General features: G+C 37.3%; 1 protein-coding gene across 3 annotated transcripts in view; it reads left to right on the top strand.

Annotated features, from left to right (window-relative positions):
* Nucleotides 1-6,146, top strand: part of mib1 (MIB E3 ubiquitin protein ligase 1) — a 148,175-nt gene extending 142,029 nt beyond the window's left edge. For 2 of the 3 annotated variants that reach the window (XM_043689031.1, XM_043689030.1), the window contains exons 20-21: nt 205-305; nt 2,208-6,146. In XM_043689031.1, the coding sequence (XP_043544966.1) occupies nt 205-305; nt 2,208-2,348 (242 nt within the window). In that variant the 3' untranslated portion in view covers nt 2,349-6,146. The remainder of the gene's footprint in view (nt 1-204; nt 306-2,207) is intronic. The other variant, XR_006311503.1, reaches the window with a different exon arrangement.
* Nucleotides 6,147-17,270: the final 11,124 nt, after the last annotated feature.

Here is a 17,270-nt window from a genome sequence, read left to right as displayed (position 1 = left end):
GGGGTGTTTCTTTTAAGATTTTTTGAATAACGTCCAGCATTGATACTGGATAATATTAGATAGCAAGGTAAAGAAATCAATATTTAAGCTGTTACCAAATTGTTTTATGTCAGTGATACATGACTGGCAATGACCAAATCAAGTATGTGTCCATTGAAAATTTTACACTGTAATGGATTTCTCAGGAGCTTGCTTGTATTACAGGTAGTGGAAACATTACTGCTCTTCAGCGAGACAAAGACAATACCAACGTCAATGCAGATGTTCAGAAGCTTCAGCAACAGTTACAAGATATCAAAGAGCAGGTACAATGCTGACAAGGATAAGACATTGATCTGAGGTGCAAGTTCTGCTCGGTGAACATAAAGGAAATGGTTTAAATGGATGAGAACTAAGTAGCAAATAAACTGCAGATGTACTTTTATCATGCAGTACATGTTCTAGGTTGATTAGAAAGTTGCTGGAGGTTCCTTTCAGACCGCCATCTGTTAATTCTGCAATTCAGTCCTCATTGTTTACAGGTTTACCTTTCGTGTATTTTAATAGTTTTGGAAGGAATTAAGCCATATCTTATTTCTTTTAATAGAATTTAGAGCACAGAAGTAAACTATTTCGCCTATCTTGCTATAATACTTAAGTTGTGTTGCAATGTACTGATTTGCAGAATTGCAAGTTGATGGCGTATGTTAATAATACATATGGTATATAACAAATATTTTGCTCGGTGTTTTGCTGGAGATAGGAAAGGCAAGATCAATATATGTGCTTTTCTCTGAAGTGGGAAAAGTGAACTCTATGCCACCAATCGCTTGTTACCTGAGTTAATGATCCAAAAGCAGGTTGAATATGTAACACTTTGACTAAATAATGCATTAAGATAGAAACACATTGCTGGAGAAACCAAATAGAATATTAGAAAATCTTTATATTGCTGACTTTGATCTGCAGTCTAACCCTGAATTTAATTCCAGAGAACCTGTTGAAATGGGATTTTTATATAGTAAAGTTCATTGTCCAGTAGCTGCTCACTTATTAGAGTGAGGTGACTGGTGGTGAGTTTCACCTGAGCCTCAGGTGAAGGGAAAGGTTGAGAAGGAGAGTCCTCATGATGACTTCAGCAGGGGTGGGAATTGAACCCATGTTACATCGCAAACCAGCCATCCAGCCAACTGAATTCACCTGACAAAGGTTTTGTACCTCCTAGGGTATCCTCTAAACAAAATTACTGTTAACGATATGTTGTAAAACTGCAGAAGTTGCTCCTGAATCTGAAGTTGCTCCTATGCTTACCTTGAAATTATTAAATTCAGCTTTAGCTATGTGTCTGAGCAAATACATACTACTTGGAGCAACTGTCCGTGAAATTGGCCACTTAGTATGTTTTCTTAAAATCTGATCTCAAGGTTTTAGTGTCACTTTCATTTTCAATTATAGTGGGTGGTTTTTGGTGTTGTCCTGCTTACTGGGACTCTTTACTCCCCAGCTGATTGCCCTTCCCCCACCCAACCCCTTAAAGAGCTGAAGCTTGCCTTGTATTTAGAGTAATGTAACTCTCCAACTCGTTTTCCCCATTTTGATTAACAGGCAACACCCATTCCCAAACATGACAGAGAACAAATATTTTGTAAACTCCTACTAAATTAGAAGTAAATATCACCATCCATCCCAAGCTTTGAGATATCAATTTCTGAGGAAAATATGGACCCTATGGCAGCATGGTGGCACAGTGGTTAGCACTGCTGCCTCACAGTGCCAGAGACGCAGGTTCAATTCCCGCCTCGGGCAACTGTCTGTGTGGAGTTTGCACATTCTCCCCGTGTCTGCGTGGGTTTCCTCCAGGTGCTCTGGTTGCCTCCCACAGTCCAAAGATGTGCAGGTCAGGTGAATTGGCCATGCTAAATTGCCTGTAGTGTTAGGTGAAGGGGTAAATGTAGGGGAATGGGTCTGGGTGGGTTGCTCTTCAGAGGGTCGGTGTGGACTTGTTGCGCCGAACGGTTTGTTTCTACACTGTAAGTAATCTAATCTGAGCAGCGTAATAGAACTTCATGTTCCAGGGAAGAGTCATATCGGACTTAACTTCTTGTTCCTCTCTCCACAGGTGCTGCTCGACCTGCTGAGTTTTTCCAGCACATTGGTTTTATTTTCAGATTTCCAGCATCTGCAGTATTTTGCTTTTGTTTTTGTAATTCTGATATTTTCTGTTTCAGACCATGTGCCCAGTATGTTTGGATCGCTTAAAGAACATGATCTTCCTCTGCGGGCATGGGACATGTCAGCTTTGTGGTGACCGAATGAGTGAATGCCCTATTTGCCGTAAAGCCATAGAACGCAGGATTCTCTTGTACTAAACATAAACATTGTCTGAGTACAAAGTGAAGCACTACAACCACACCTGTATAATATTTGCAAATAAATTATTTTGGGTAGCTTTTTTCCTGTTTTGGGCTATAACATTTGGATCCTAACCTCTAGAGTCTTTTCCATGGCATAATATTATCATATGAAAAATCTTAAATTTATATGCATCATCATCAAAAGACTTTACTGATCAAACCTGTTTGGAAAGATTCTCCCAGCTTCACGCTTAGCTCCTAATGTACCTGATTGCATTCCTAGCACAGTTAGAAGAGTTCTTCGGTCAAAATAGGAAAGCAGTAAATAAGGTCGTTGTCTCCTCGGTGCAGAAAATAGAAGCTGACTCTTTAAACTTTGTTCAATAATAATTTGTTTATTTTCAAACACATTTCTGTTTTACGTTTCTGACTTTTTTTTGCAGGTTTTGAACTTAGATTGCATTGGTTGAGACATTTTCTGTGGGCAATCATTTATAACACATAGGTAACAGTACTTCCTTTCTAAAGTCCCGCATCTTGGGTAAAAAGCCTACAAAATTAAATTGGCTGTATAAATTCACAATTCAACAAATCAATTAATTTTTGCAGTACCTTATCTTGCATGCATGTATTCAAAGTGTGTTGTCTGAACCTGAATTGTTTGCCGATTAAATCAGTGCTATTTTGTACTACATGGAGAAGTTTAAATAGACTGGACTCTGTGCGTGGTGTGGAATTTTAATATTGCAGTATTCTCGTCAATGCTACTATATCAAACTGACATAGATTTAAAAATGACTTTATATTGTGTTTCCAAAGCATTTTGTAGACTGTCCTCCAAAGAAACATGATCATGTGCACAAGCTTAAGTAGCCCTTGGGTTGGCATGGTAGTTTGGCAGTTATCAGAGTTTGGTACAAATATTAACAGACAAAATGAACAATTGTAGGAAGAAGCATGAGCAATGTGTGCTGCAAAAGCCAGCAAAGTGATTTGAGGTTTATTGCAATTGAAAACTGAAAGGAGTTGAAAGCTTTGCTAGTTAGAGTTCAAGATGTGTGGGAGAGTCTGAACTGACAGGCAGTAGTTTGAAGTATATGGAAATACTAAATTATGCTGTCAGTTTCTGACGGTGTTTAATTGCATGTATGTTTGCATGTTCAGGTGTTTTTACATACTTTGAATTCTAATCATGCATATATTGATCATCATGGAGTTATTTTGAAGTTTAATTTATTTGCAAACTTCAGATAATGTAGGTGTGCAAAGGCAGATATTCCCTTCTCCTTTCTGGTAAAGTGCGCAAGCCATTTCATTAGCAACATTACATAACCTGGCTAAAATCAGGAGGTCAGTGTAAAATTATAGTTGGCAGTCCAAATCCCAGCAGTGAATGCTGTTCATATACTTGCACCAGTGGATTGCTGAAACAGCAATGAATTTTGATCTCAAATCATCTTCTCTGTTGCCAGTAGCTGTGACTTTTTAAGCAAGAACTAAATTTTTAAATATGCAGGAATGCATTAATAAAATTTTGTTGAGTTTGGATAACAGTGTCCTCATTTTCATGCTTTTTTAATGTGGTTTCCTATTGACATTGATACATTGAGTCCAAATCAGATTTTTAAATATCTTTCTACAATGCATTGTGGCCCTGGTTATCTTGTATGCATTGATATATGTGATTTCTGTGACAAAAACAAACCGTTAAATTCCTCAAGCAACTGTTAAAACTGTTCTGCATGCTAAAATCAGATAGGATATCTTGGAAATCTAACATGGTAGGTTTCAAGGATTCATTTATTTGGAATGAAGCAATTTTGAATCAAAATGGCAATTGGCAGGGAAAGCAATGCACATTAAAAAAAAGATCCAATAAAAATTCTGAAATGAAATTAGAAGGTATTTGCAATTAAGTAAGATGGCATTTACATAAACAGTTTAGCCATTTTCTTTACTTTGAAGTCTCTGCGGTGTGCAAATGTCTGTAGTTTGATTCTGGCAAATCACGACACAGGGTCACATTGATAGAATTGCTAGGTTTAATTTCTTGAATTTATTTTGAAACCAAGAGCTACTTCTCCACACCACAATAATTCTAAACATCTACGGAATGCTTAGGACCAGATTGCACAGCTTATCAACGTTTAAATTTAAAATCCAAGCAGAATATTTGTCCATTTTACTTGAGCCTGTCTTGTCTTACTAATGTTTAAGGTTTGTTTCATTTGTTTCAGATTGTACTTTGTTACAACCTCAATTGTTTTGCCATAGTACAATAAAATGTTTGAATATTGTACTAATTTTTTATTAACATAATTTACAAATTAATTCAGTGATAACAAGAGGACTTGTACAGCAATATTTCTTGTCAAATTGCATTTCATATTTAAAATTAATGATTTCAGATCATTAGTGTTAAGCTCTTGGCTTTGTGTGGTAATCTGGAAACCCTGAAGTCAAGGAGGCCACACAACTTTGGGGTGGTCTCGGATAGTCATGAACATGTCTTGCTAACTTGTACTAAAAGTTTGCATTTATCATTATTTGAAGATTGGCACCATTCCAACTTTTCTCCACACTATCTGCTTGTATTCCGTTTAATTCAGGAATGAGAAAATAGCTGATCAACCATGCCTCTGTTGAGCCTGAGAGTCTGTCTGTATTAAGCATAAGAAGGAAATGGACTGGGACAAAGTAAAGAAGGAAATCCTAGTTTTTACTATGTCTTACAATAGGATTCTATCAAAAGACTGATGCAAATTGGGATGAATTGCATTTTGCAAAATAAACACATTTTGAGTTTGATTTGCCTCTGTTTGTAATTGGTTCATCAACAATGCAACTGGCTATAGAACAAGATTAGCTGCATTGTATTTATTTTATTTATTTAATACTTTGCTTTAATTGCCAGTGGCATAATACCTTTTCTGTTGGGTCCTTATTCTCCAACAATAAGGCTCTTGCACTAATATGGACTTGCTTTAATTTTACAATAGAATAAGCCAGTGTAACGTTTGAAAGTCATTCTTGCCTTACTGACTGTTCTGTTCAACACAGCTTTGTATTAGTAAGTAGGTTTGCTGCTGATTGTATGATGAAGTTTTTGTAATGTTTATGCGAATTGCATTTAAAGCTATTTTGATTTATCAAATCACTTCACATTTTGTAAGTCAAATGCTTGTTACTAATGGATAAGTGGACATTTTAACTTTAGTTGCCCTTAAATGTTGAGTTGAATATTTTATTGCCTTTGTCTTTTATTTTTAATGGAAAATTGTCCTGCTTTAGACATCAGTGCAACTTAGGTTTCTGGGACAAAATCTGAGAACATGCCCATTACAGGGGATGGTTGCTGACCAAATTCTTTCTTCATTTTGTTAACTGTATAATGTCTGAATGCAGCTGTATTGTGCTTTGTCACTTAAAAATTGCACAACCAAGTTAAAACTTTAGAAATAAAAGCTCATTTATATTCATTTGTTAACCACCTGAAGTGATTTAAAATCTGAGAAAATAAAACAAATGTTTCAAAAATTAAATGCTACATGACCAACACTGCTCTCACATCACAAGTGCGGATTCTGTGAGCCATCTTGAGGTTCCACTAGATACACAGGAAAATGTTTGTTGACAACATTTAAAAGTAGGATGTTTGTTTTAAAATAGGATTTTAAAAACTTTATGTAAAGCACCATGCTTTAGTTTTGTATGATTGCAATTATTTTCGATGGCGAATGTGCCTGCACTTCAATCTGTTTGTATGTATGAACGTATAAGCTTAATTAATTTTTTTTAAAACCATGGAACAAATGTGAAGTACTTGTTTTAATTCAGCCTGTAATCATGGCATATTTTATTAGGAGATTACAACATGTCCCAAAATGAAGTGAAATCATTATTCAGTTAATGCCTTTTGATTACTGACTAAAGTGTGTATTTTCTGAAATGATCCATATTTAACCTTCTGTTTTCATATTTTATAATTTGCTTTGTCTCCATAGTGTTAAATTATTTGCATAATAGGTGAACTTGTTGCCATGAGGATAAATGTAACCAAAACAATCAAATTTGCTGAATGAACCCCACATGAAACAATTGCCAACAACGTTTTGCTTTTTGCTTTTATTTCAAAATAACTCAGTTGCTCCATAGAAGTGTTCTCATAATTTGCGATGCCACCATTCTGATAGAGATCTGAGGCATGGTGCATTTAGCATTACTTGGCTAAGTTCCTGCTATACCTTTTTAATTCTTCATTTCAATAATAGCAGCCAGGGTTCAAACAATGTGCCTGTAAAAAACACTTGAAGTTAGATAGCATCCAGAACAAAGTTGCCAACTTGCTTTTTCTATTCAGCTTCACCCTTCATTCCCTTAATCAGTGAAGGACGGAGGCAACAGTCAGTACATTTACAAGGTGCACCGCAGTAACACAACACTTTTAACCAAACCTGCAAGTTCTGCCACCTAGAGAGACTAGGTGAACAGATACATGGGAGCATCACCAGTGCAAGTACCACTGAGTCACTTGCCTTCCTGACAGCATTGTGGATGGAACTGCAGTAGTTCAACAAGGCAGCTCGCCACTTTTTTGAGCAATTTTGTGAAATAACTGCTGGCCTAGCCAGTGCCAACCACATTCCTGGAATGAATATAAGATAAAAATAAAAGTTTCTTTATCTCTGGTGTCTTCCAATTAATTCCAACATTATTGCAATGAAATGTCAGGAAAACTTTCTATAAAATAACCTTCAAGAATACTTTGCCAATTTGATTGTCACAGTCTATAGGAAGATTGAAGTCATCCATTATTATCACACGATCTGTTGGGTTTTGCTCTTGCTTCATGTCTAACATCCATCCCAAAGATCTTCAATTTACATTTCTTTCTTGTCCCTTTCCTTAGAGGTAAGATCACATTACTTGGGAGGGGACTGGAAATGCTACAGAGCTTAGGATGCAAAGCTTGGTTGTCAGAAGTTAGTTTGTAAAGATAAGTTTAGATTGCAGGTTCTGAATTGTAATTGACTTTGGATTTTGCCACACAATTGCAACCTCCAAATTTTATTCCCCTCAACCAAACAAAAACACGCACACCAGAAAAGGCCAGAACATCTCCGCATTCTGCTGTTCTGGCCAGAGATTGTAACGAGTGGCATTGCAAATTTAAATTCCAGGATTGGGAATCATAATATTCAGTTGATGTCCTGTGGGTTTGCTTTAATGGTGAATTTATGAACATGCATTTCTCAGAAAAAATTGACAGCATTTCGAAAGAAACGGAAGCAATTATCAATGTTTCTGGTCTAAACTGTGATCATTTCCCCATCTCATTTAAATACTGATCTCTCAGTCCTTGTGCATTACTATGCAATATCCAACTTCTTCTTTAATGAACTCAAAATCGAACTACTGATCATTTTCAATTGCATAAAGCACAAGTGTGAAAGGACTAATTTTGCATGAACCTGTCAGAATTTTTCATTTCTTAGTAAGGCATTACTCACAAATTATTTGCTTGCAACTGAGGCATTATTTGTTAAAATTAATTACTGGCATGATTTCTGAGAAAAGCAAACCACATGATTCCAAAGTTTAAAACTGTACAAATAATTCCTGGAACCTTCACCCTTTACGGTCTGGTGTAAATGGCATATAGGGACTACTCATGGACACAATAGCAAATTGTATTGTTTACAGCTGAATTCAATCAATTTCAACTGATATAAAACCAACCATTTGACATTGAAGATGCATGATTACACCTGATTACTGTAGTTGCTTATACATATACCTGTCCAATTGTTTTTAATGTAACTATACCTACATCTACCATTTCCTCCAGCAGTTCAGTCTATATGTGAGCCATCCTCTGAAAAAAAATTGTCCCTCAGCATTGTTTTTAAATCTTTCTCCTCTCACCTTAAAATTATGCCCCCTATTTTTAAACTCCCTCAACCTTGTTTACCATCCAGTCTACCTGTTGCAGCTTTCAAAGAACGATGTACCTGAACCCCTCGGGCTCTGTTTGACAACACTGCACAAGGCTCTACCTTTAACTAATTAAGTCCTCTGTTTATTTTGCCAAAATGCAACACTTCACATTTATCCAAATTGAACTTCATCTGCCACTCCTGTGCAAATTGACCCAATTGATGAAGGTGCCTATGTAACCTTAGATAACCTTCACTGTCCACTCTACCACAAATTTTGGTGTCATCTGCAAATTTACTATGCTGCTTACATTCTAATTCAAATTGCTACATAAGTGGCAAACACTAGAGCACCCAACACTGACCCCTATGGAGCACTGCTGGTCAAAGGCCTCTGGTTGGAAAAATAACCACTATCTCCTACCATTAAGCCAATTTTGTATCCATCTGGCAAGCTCTCTCTGAATACCATGCAATCTAACTTTAGTAACTAGTTGGCAATGTAGAACCTTATCAAAGGCTTTACTAAAATCCATATGGACAATGTATACTGTTCTGCCTTCGTCTATCAAGAAATTTAATCAAGTTTGAGAGACAGACAAAATTTCCCACCGAGAAATCCATGCTGACAGTCCCTAATCAGTCTTTGTCTCTCCAAATGTCTGTAAATCCTGTCTCTCTAAAACCTCTCCAGCAACTTTCATACCACTGATGTTAGACTTACCAGTCTGTAGTTGCCAGGCTTTTCCTTACAGCCTTTCTTCAATAAAGGCATAATATTAGCCACCTTCCAGTCTTCCAACACCTCACCTGTGGCTGGAGGTTATACAAACATCTGCTAGGGTTTGTGCAGTATCTTCATTAGCTTAAATGTATGGCAAGCATTTCTCAACATGGAGGGGTTGGAAATGTATTCATATCTACATCAGGGCCCAACAACGCAATTAGAACCTTGATTTTAAATTCAATAGCTGTGAAACCAGACAACAAAACAGATGGAAGCTGCTGATGAAAGAAGCGTAATGAGTCTATTTGGAGCACTCCTTATGGATGAAGAGAAATGGCTGTGCTTCCTTAAGTCCCTTGAGCAGATCTACAACAGGAATTCTACTTTTTTCATCCTCCCACACAATGATCAATGACTTTACCCATCTCTCCCTGCACCACTTATAACCAACCTCATAATTGTGATTGTTGGAGACCACCCCCATCGTTACCTGGGTACAGCTTCCTGATGGTGAATATTATGGTCAACCAGTCAATTTGGTTGACTGGTGAGTGGGCAACTGAAGATTACGTTATTTCCTGTCTCTACCTTTCTTGCCGATTGAACCTGCATGTTAACCTTAAGAAATTCCTAAACTAGAACTCTCCAAATGCCTTTGCGCTTCAGATTTCTGAAGTTGCTTCCATTGAGAAAGTCTTCTCTAATCACCCTACCAAAGTGCCGATTCCACATTTTCTGACATTGTATTTTATCTGCCACTTCTTTGGCCACTAGCCGAGCCTGTTCAAGTCCTCTGCAGCCTCCCAGCTTCCTCAACACTACCTGTCCCTCTACCTATTTTAAATCATCTGCAAACTCAGCAACAATGCTCTCAGTTCCTTTGTTCATATGGTTAATAGTTGTGAACAGCTGTGGTCCCAACACTAATCCCTGCTGAACTCCACCTGTCACTGGCTGCCATCCTGAAAAAGACCCTTTCATCCTCACTCTCTGCTTTCTGCCAGTCAGCCAATCCTCTAGCCATACTGTACCTTGGCAAAGGCCTTTTGGAAATCCAAATATGTCCATTGGCTCTTCTTTGTCTAACTTGATTGCTACTTCTGCAAAAAATTCTAACTTCAAAGATTTGTCAGGCAAGGCTTCCCCTTCATGACGTTGTGCTGACTCAGCCCTATTTTATGATGCAGTTCCGAGTGCTGTGCAATCTTACCCTTAATTATGGATACTAAAATCTTACCAATGATCAAAGTCAGGCTAACTGGCCTATTGTTTCCTGTCTTCTGCCTCCCTCCCTTCTTAAACGGGTATTTTATTTGTGACTGAAGTAAGTCCATCTGCTTTCTGGGCCACCAATGTATCAAAGGACAGGACAGTGGGGGTAGGCCAATCTGTAATTACATTGTTAGTGGAGGGCTATTGAAGTGTTAGCTTACTTATTGAAAAGAAATGTTGCAGAGGGATCTTTCAACAGACCTTAGTCCCTGTAATAACTCAGTACGTCCGACTGGAAAGGATAATTTCTAGTTGAACACCAAAACCGAGCCAATACTCCTGGGTCTGCCTCTTTTCTCCCCTTCTAAAGCTGTTTTTTCTTTGTTATATTCAGAAGTGCTTTTACACACAACTGAATGTATTTTTCCATCACCAAATCACCATGACATTTATTTTGTTTTTAGCTATTAACTGCCACTTAGGTCTGCTTTATTCTTTTTACTGTCTTCATAATCAGTCTTTAAATATTTTCATCATCTACAACCTGGATCTGATTTTTTTTAAATTATCCTTCAATTTTATCACACCTTTCCCACCATCAAATCATCTTGACTTTGTTTTGCCATTAACCCCCAACCAGTAAATCATTCTGGTAGCCAATTAGAAATTTATATGTAAGGCCCATCATGTGCAATGCAAACCATCAAAAGTGAGGGAAAGCAGGAAGGGTCTAATTCTGATTTGGTTTATATTAAATTGGTTAGCGTCACCTCTGCCTTTTGCCTATATTGCACCTGGAAAAACAGACTCAGAGTATGCAAATATCTTTACATTTTAGTCATATAACAAAATTGCAAGCATTTAGTTTGGGGAGATCATGGTTTTTGAAACTGCCAAGAAAAGTAAGTAACATTGTACTTGCCACTAAAGTTAGGTTTCAGAAATATGCTGATTTCAGATTTGAACACCGACTGCTGCATTAGAAGAATTATATACTTGGGGGGATGTGTAATATCCTACTGTGTATATATCCCAAAAATTGAGAGATGTGAAAAGATTATTTTTCTGTCAGGCAAGCTGGCTTGATTTCTTCTTGGTTTTGTCTATTTACAGTATAAGTAACAATAAAGCAAATTCAGCTTCATAAATCAGTCTCAGTAATAACAATCCATAAGAATGGGCCTGAATTTTTTTTCCTGTTAGTTTTAACTTTAGAATATATTTGTTTATGCATTGAGTAATGATGATACTGGGGTCATTTTGATCTTGAGAAGCTACTGAGGCTATGTCAGTAGAGATACTTTTGTTAAGTGGAATGCTTAACTATGTATTCAACCCACTCATTCTGTCCAAGACGGATGAACTGCTACCAACTCTCACTGGTACAAATATTTCAAAACATCAGAAACTGGGAAAGGGGTGGGTGGTGTACTGGTGAAATAGTGCAGTAAGTAAATTTAAAAGGATCACAAAGATATAAAAAGAAAAATGTTGATTTTATATCATGCACTTCAAAATGTATTTTGCACAGTCTGCTAGTATTAAACGATTATGCCAAATGATACAATAAAAGCTATATTTATTTCACCAAACCATATATAATATATAATGCATTAGCAATAAGAGCACCCCTCCCCACATTCCCCATGCTTGTTAAACATAATAATGTTTCCGAGCCTTGAGGTGAAGATTTGTTTTATTTCTCAAATGTATGTAACAATCATAACTATCCAAATTGGACTTACATTTGAGATGTAAGAAAGCTGTGCTTTCCATACATAAAACCATGAGCCATACAAGCAGAAGTAGGTTTCACCACATTTTCAGCATTTGCTACTTTCCCTTTTAATCTTATTGTGAAGGCAAAAGCAGATTCCTTCCAGGACTTTTTAAAAAATGTGCCTAATGTCTACAACTGAAAAGGTGAATAGACTCTGGGTTATACGTGTTGCAACCTGCAATGTGACTGGTCATGTCTATGAAATTATTACACTTAGATGCAGTGCATTTCTAGGGAGATTTATAGCTTCTTATGGCCTACAATGAATTCTGGTTGTAAACCTTTGTTGTATCGAAAAGCGGGTGGGATGTTGAAAACTTTAGAGATCTTTTATAATGTAAGAAACAATTCAAATAGCGGCAATTCGATTTTGATCAGCTGCCAGGCCTTAAATTGTGCATCGTTTATGTTGCAGTTACCAATAACGCAAAAACAATGAGTTTCGTTTTTAAAATCCTGTTTCTCCAACTGTTGTTACAGTATAAACGCCACTCCATGCTAGAAAAAAAATGACTAACAGCTTTCTAAGTGGTGCCCTGAATCTGCTCATGTGTCAAGTGAGGCCAAACTGGATTTTGAGATGCTCATTGACACCATAACTGATTTTAGGGCTACTGCTACTGATAGAAAAACAGGACAAATGCAGCATATATGTAAATAATTTTGAGAAAACTTTAACCTACTTCATCTGAATATGTTGTCACTTCCATCTTTTTTTTCTCTGAATCAGATTTTTTTTTATTTCACTGTTTAGAGTGAAGTAGCAACTGTTTGATCAGAAGTTATGTAAACTTCCTGGAAAGGGAGTTGTATTTCAAGTAGCAGTCAGCAGAAAAATCATGGAAATTTTTATTCTCCCTAATACAAGAAGAGTGATGCCAATTGAGTAAAGATAAACAAAGATATAGAGTAAATAATGCCTTATCATATCTTTCAGAAATTGCCTCTTCTTATTGAATTAGCCATTTTGAAACCAGGGGACCATTTTAATGTAAATTAAAGTCATGGTCATTTCCACATGGCAATATCTTCCAAACTAGTGTATAATCCATTCATTTCTCAGCCTTTGTTTTCCTCTGCTTTGTTATAAAATTATTCATATATGACAAATATTATTTAAATTAATTATTACCTTGCAGGAATCTTTTGACCATTTTTCCACAGATAGCTTTTTAATGGTAACGGTTTATCTTTAAACATGAGTTTTAAAATGAAATTTAGTGGCCCATATTTGAAAAAGGAGGATGGGAGATATAAGTAAAATGTATTTAAAAGCCTAACCTTAATATGATCAGCAATGAAGGGGACGTTATAGAATCATACAGCACGGAAACAGACCCTTCAGCCCAACGAGCCCAGGCTGACCATAAACCCAAACTAAACAAGTCTCAACTGCCTATGTTTGGCCCTTATCCTGCCAAACACTTCTTATTCATGTATTTTTCTAAATATCTTCTAAATGTAACTGTACCTATATCCACCACTTTCTCTGAAAGTTCATTCCACAGACAAACCACTCTGTTTAAAAAAAAAAGTTGCCCCTCTTGTCTTTTTTACATCTTTTTCAAAAATATCCCCCCCCCCCCCCCCCGTATTGAAATTCTCAACCTTAGGGGAAAGACATTGAGAGTGTGTTGCTGGAAAAGCACAGCAGGTCAGACAGCATCCGAGGAGTGGGAAAATTGATGTTTCAGGCCAGAGCCCTTCATTGGGGCCTGACCTCCTGCGCTTTTCTAGCAATACTCTCTCAGCTCTGATCTTCAGCATCTGTAGACCTCACTGTCTCCTTAAGGGAAAGACACCTGCCATGCATCTTATCTATGCCTTTCATGATTTAATGGACTTCTATTATAAGGTCCCCCTCAAACCCCTATACTCTAATGAAAAAAAAACTAGACTATCTGGCCTCACCTTATAACTCAAACCCTCTGTTCCTGGCGATACCTCAGTAAATCTATGGTCTCACCTTTGATTTTTGCATGAAACCAATTTTGAGTGTTGTTACAGGTTCCTGCCATCCAGAAAATTGGACTGGTCAGAAACCAAACTCCAGCTTATTGTGAAAATAGTAGAGAGGGACTGAAGGCTTACTTCTTACCTAGGAAGCTGAACCACAAAAATCTTTTAAAAACTGGAAGATAATAAAATTATTTGTTCAATACTGATAGGACTACCTAATGATGTAGGAAAGTGTATTCTTTATTTTATATACTTACAAGGAAATATATTGCACCAATTGTGAATCTGATCATAATTATTGCTCTGCACATTTTACAATGAAATAAACAATTAATTGATGTGTAGCATGCCTCATATATTGTTAGCTTTACTCTTGGCCAGATCAAGACATTTAAAATGTTCAAAAAAGTTCAGGTCACATATTATTGTTTCATCTTCAGTTACATTATCATAGAAGCACATGATAAGTCAACTTCCCCAAAGTTAAGATGCCAGCCAAATTGTGGCCAATGAATGTTTTTCCACAAGATTTGATTTAAAGAAGCAAAATTTACTAAAATGACATGAATGGTTGAACAAAATTTGGACTTGGCACATTCTTGATAGCTGAGGTCCAATGCCACAGCATTACCTAAAACTCTCTCTCTCTCTCTCTCTCCTCACATCATGTACACTTGGTAATCCCCCACTCCCATTTGAGGTATTTACTTGAACTCACAATATACAGACCTAAACAGACATTCATACATGTGTGTGTGCTCCTGTTTTTAGATTAGATTGAGTTATCAGGAATGCTAGGTTACAAAAGAGAAGTTTCACGATAGAAATCCATCAGAGACACCTCTGACTACATTTGCACATGCCCCCTGATATTGCAGAAAAGGAACATGAACGATCTAGAAGCTGCTCCTTTGTTTTCCCTTGATATTGAGACATTGTGTCAAGTCAGTGGTATACCTAAAATGGTAAAGAAATTATTCCAATTCAGAGTAAAATTAATACAGTCATACAGCATAGAAACAGACTCTTTGGTCCAACTTATCAATGTTGACCAAGTTTCCCAAACTCAATTACTTCTACTCACCTATGTTTGGCCCATATCCGTCTAAACCTTTCCTATTCGAATAGCTGTCCAAATGTCTTTTAAATGTTGTAACTGTATGTGCATCTACCACTTCCTCTGGAAATTCATTCCACACACGAACCACCCTCTGTGAGAAAAAGTTGCCCTCAGGTCCCTTCTAAATCTTTCTCCTGTCACCTTAAAAATATGACCCTTGATTTGAACTCCCTCACTCATGGGAAAAGACTGTCGCTAATCACATTGTCAGTGTCCCTCATGATTTTATAAACCTCTATTAAGTCATCCCTCAATCTCTACATTCCAATGAAAAAGGTCCCAGCCTATCCAGTCTCTTTCTATAATTCAAACTGTCCAGCAGAACCCTCTCCAATTTAATAATAAGCTTCCTATAGCAAGGCAACCAGAACTGTATGCGGTACTCCAAAAGTGGCCTCACTAAGGTTCTGAACAACTGCATCATGGCCTCCCAATTCCTACACTCAATGGTCTGAGAATTGAAGGCAGGCATGCTAAATGACTTCTTAACCATCTTGTCTACCTATAACGCAACTTTCAAAGAACTGTGTACCTGCACTCCTTGGTGTCTCTGTTTGACAGCACAACCCAGGACCCTGCCATTAACTGTATAAGTCCTGCCCTGCTTTGCCTTACCAAAATGCAATACCTTACATTTATCCAAATTATACTCCTCTGTCACTCCTCTGTCCATTGACCCAATTGATCAAAAGCCCTTTTTAATCTTAGATAACCTTCCTCAGTGTCAAACTATACCCTCCAATCCTGAGATCAGTCATGAACATTCTCTGGAGGGTGTTATCAGCAAACTTACTAACCATACCTCTTAAATTCTCATCCAAATTGTTGAGGTAAATGACAAACTACAGTGGACCCAGCACCAATCCATGTGGAACACCACTGGTCGCAGGCCTCCAATCTAAAACGACACTAATTTCCACCTTCCCCCTCTGTCTCTTACTGTTAAGCCATTTTTGTGTCCAACTGACAAGTTCCAAGCGATCTAACTTTATTAATCAGTCTACTGTGTGGAACATTGTCAAACACTTTCCTATAGTCCAACAACATCTACGCCAAAGATTTTACAGGTATCCATAAAGGGGATTTATAGACAGATTTAAATAAGCATGTCAAACCTTAGAAAATTATTCTTATTCATTTTTTATTTGGCGCAATAAATTGTGAGAAATGCAGAGGAAATCCCTTTTTGTCCAGGAGACCTTATTCCTAAACTAACTCTCTCAGCTGAAACTCTGTAAGGGTTTATTAATCTATAATCACTCATTTGTCAAAAGAACTGGCCTTGTAGAATGCAATATTGAGAGACTGTCGCCATGTGCTTGATTCCCATACATTCTAACACGCTATTTGCTATGGGTTCCACATGATGGCAGTGTCATCAGTACTTCTGGGTACTTCCAAGCAGTTATGCCTCTATGTACTTTTGCACATAAGATTGGACTGAAGTGACACTTATGACCTGAATAGGATTTAAACTTCATTTGTATCTAAAAATACATTTGGTTGATATGCATTACACGGGTTTGGATTTTATTTGCCTCAACTGGAGTTTGATCCTTTGACAGTTGGAACCTGTAGCTCATTCAAAGGCTCCCACGATCCTGTGCACTTAATGCATAGGGCAGAGTTCCAAATGGCTAATTGCTCTCGGCTCCAAAAACTTACTAGTTAACTGATGATAAGAGAGTCGGGAAAAAGAGGCGTAAATTTGTTTTTCCACATCCTTTACATACACAGCTTCAAAATAAGTACTGATAAGTGGGTCAAAGGCAAGTTTAATCCATTCAGATTTCCAGTTGAAAGTGCTTATTGAATTGATTTTTTTAAAAAAATGCATCAACTCTGCAAACAGCAAAGGTAAAATCAAAATAATAACGTTCTGCAAAAGGAGAAAGTTCATCCAATTCAGTAAAGGTTTATCGCAATTTCTGAATGTATTGCAAAGCAAATTCTGTTTTTTCAAGTGGTTAAAGGGTGTGTCAGTGGCTACCTCACAATGGTATTATGCAGGAAAAACAGCTTCGAGATCTACTGCTGTTGGCTAGTTTCCAATGAGGTGAGAGAAAAGTAGGTAGGTTTCTCCTGCCAGTTCGGAGTCCCTGCACCACCAGTCTCTCTCATAGTGACACATAGCAATTAGGAGGGATCACCAGAGGTGTCATATGTAACGTGTAACATGCCCTGAAGTCCACCCAGTAGGTCC

The sequence above is a fragment of the Chiloscyllium plagiosum genome, chromosome 4 (genome assembly GCF_004010195.1).
Source record: "Chiloscyllium plagiosum isolate BGI_BamShark_2017 chromosome 4, ASM401019v2, whole genome shotgun sequence".
Lineage (NCBI taxonomy): Eukaryota > Metazoa > Chordata > Chondrichthyes > Orectolobiformes > Hemiscylliidae > Chiloscyllium > Chiloscyllium plagiosum.
This window is presented reverse-complemented; position numbering and strand designations above follow the sequence as displayed.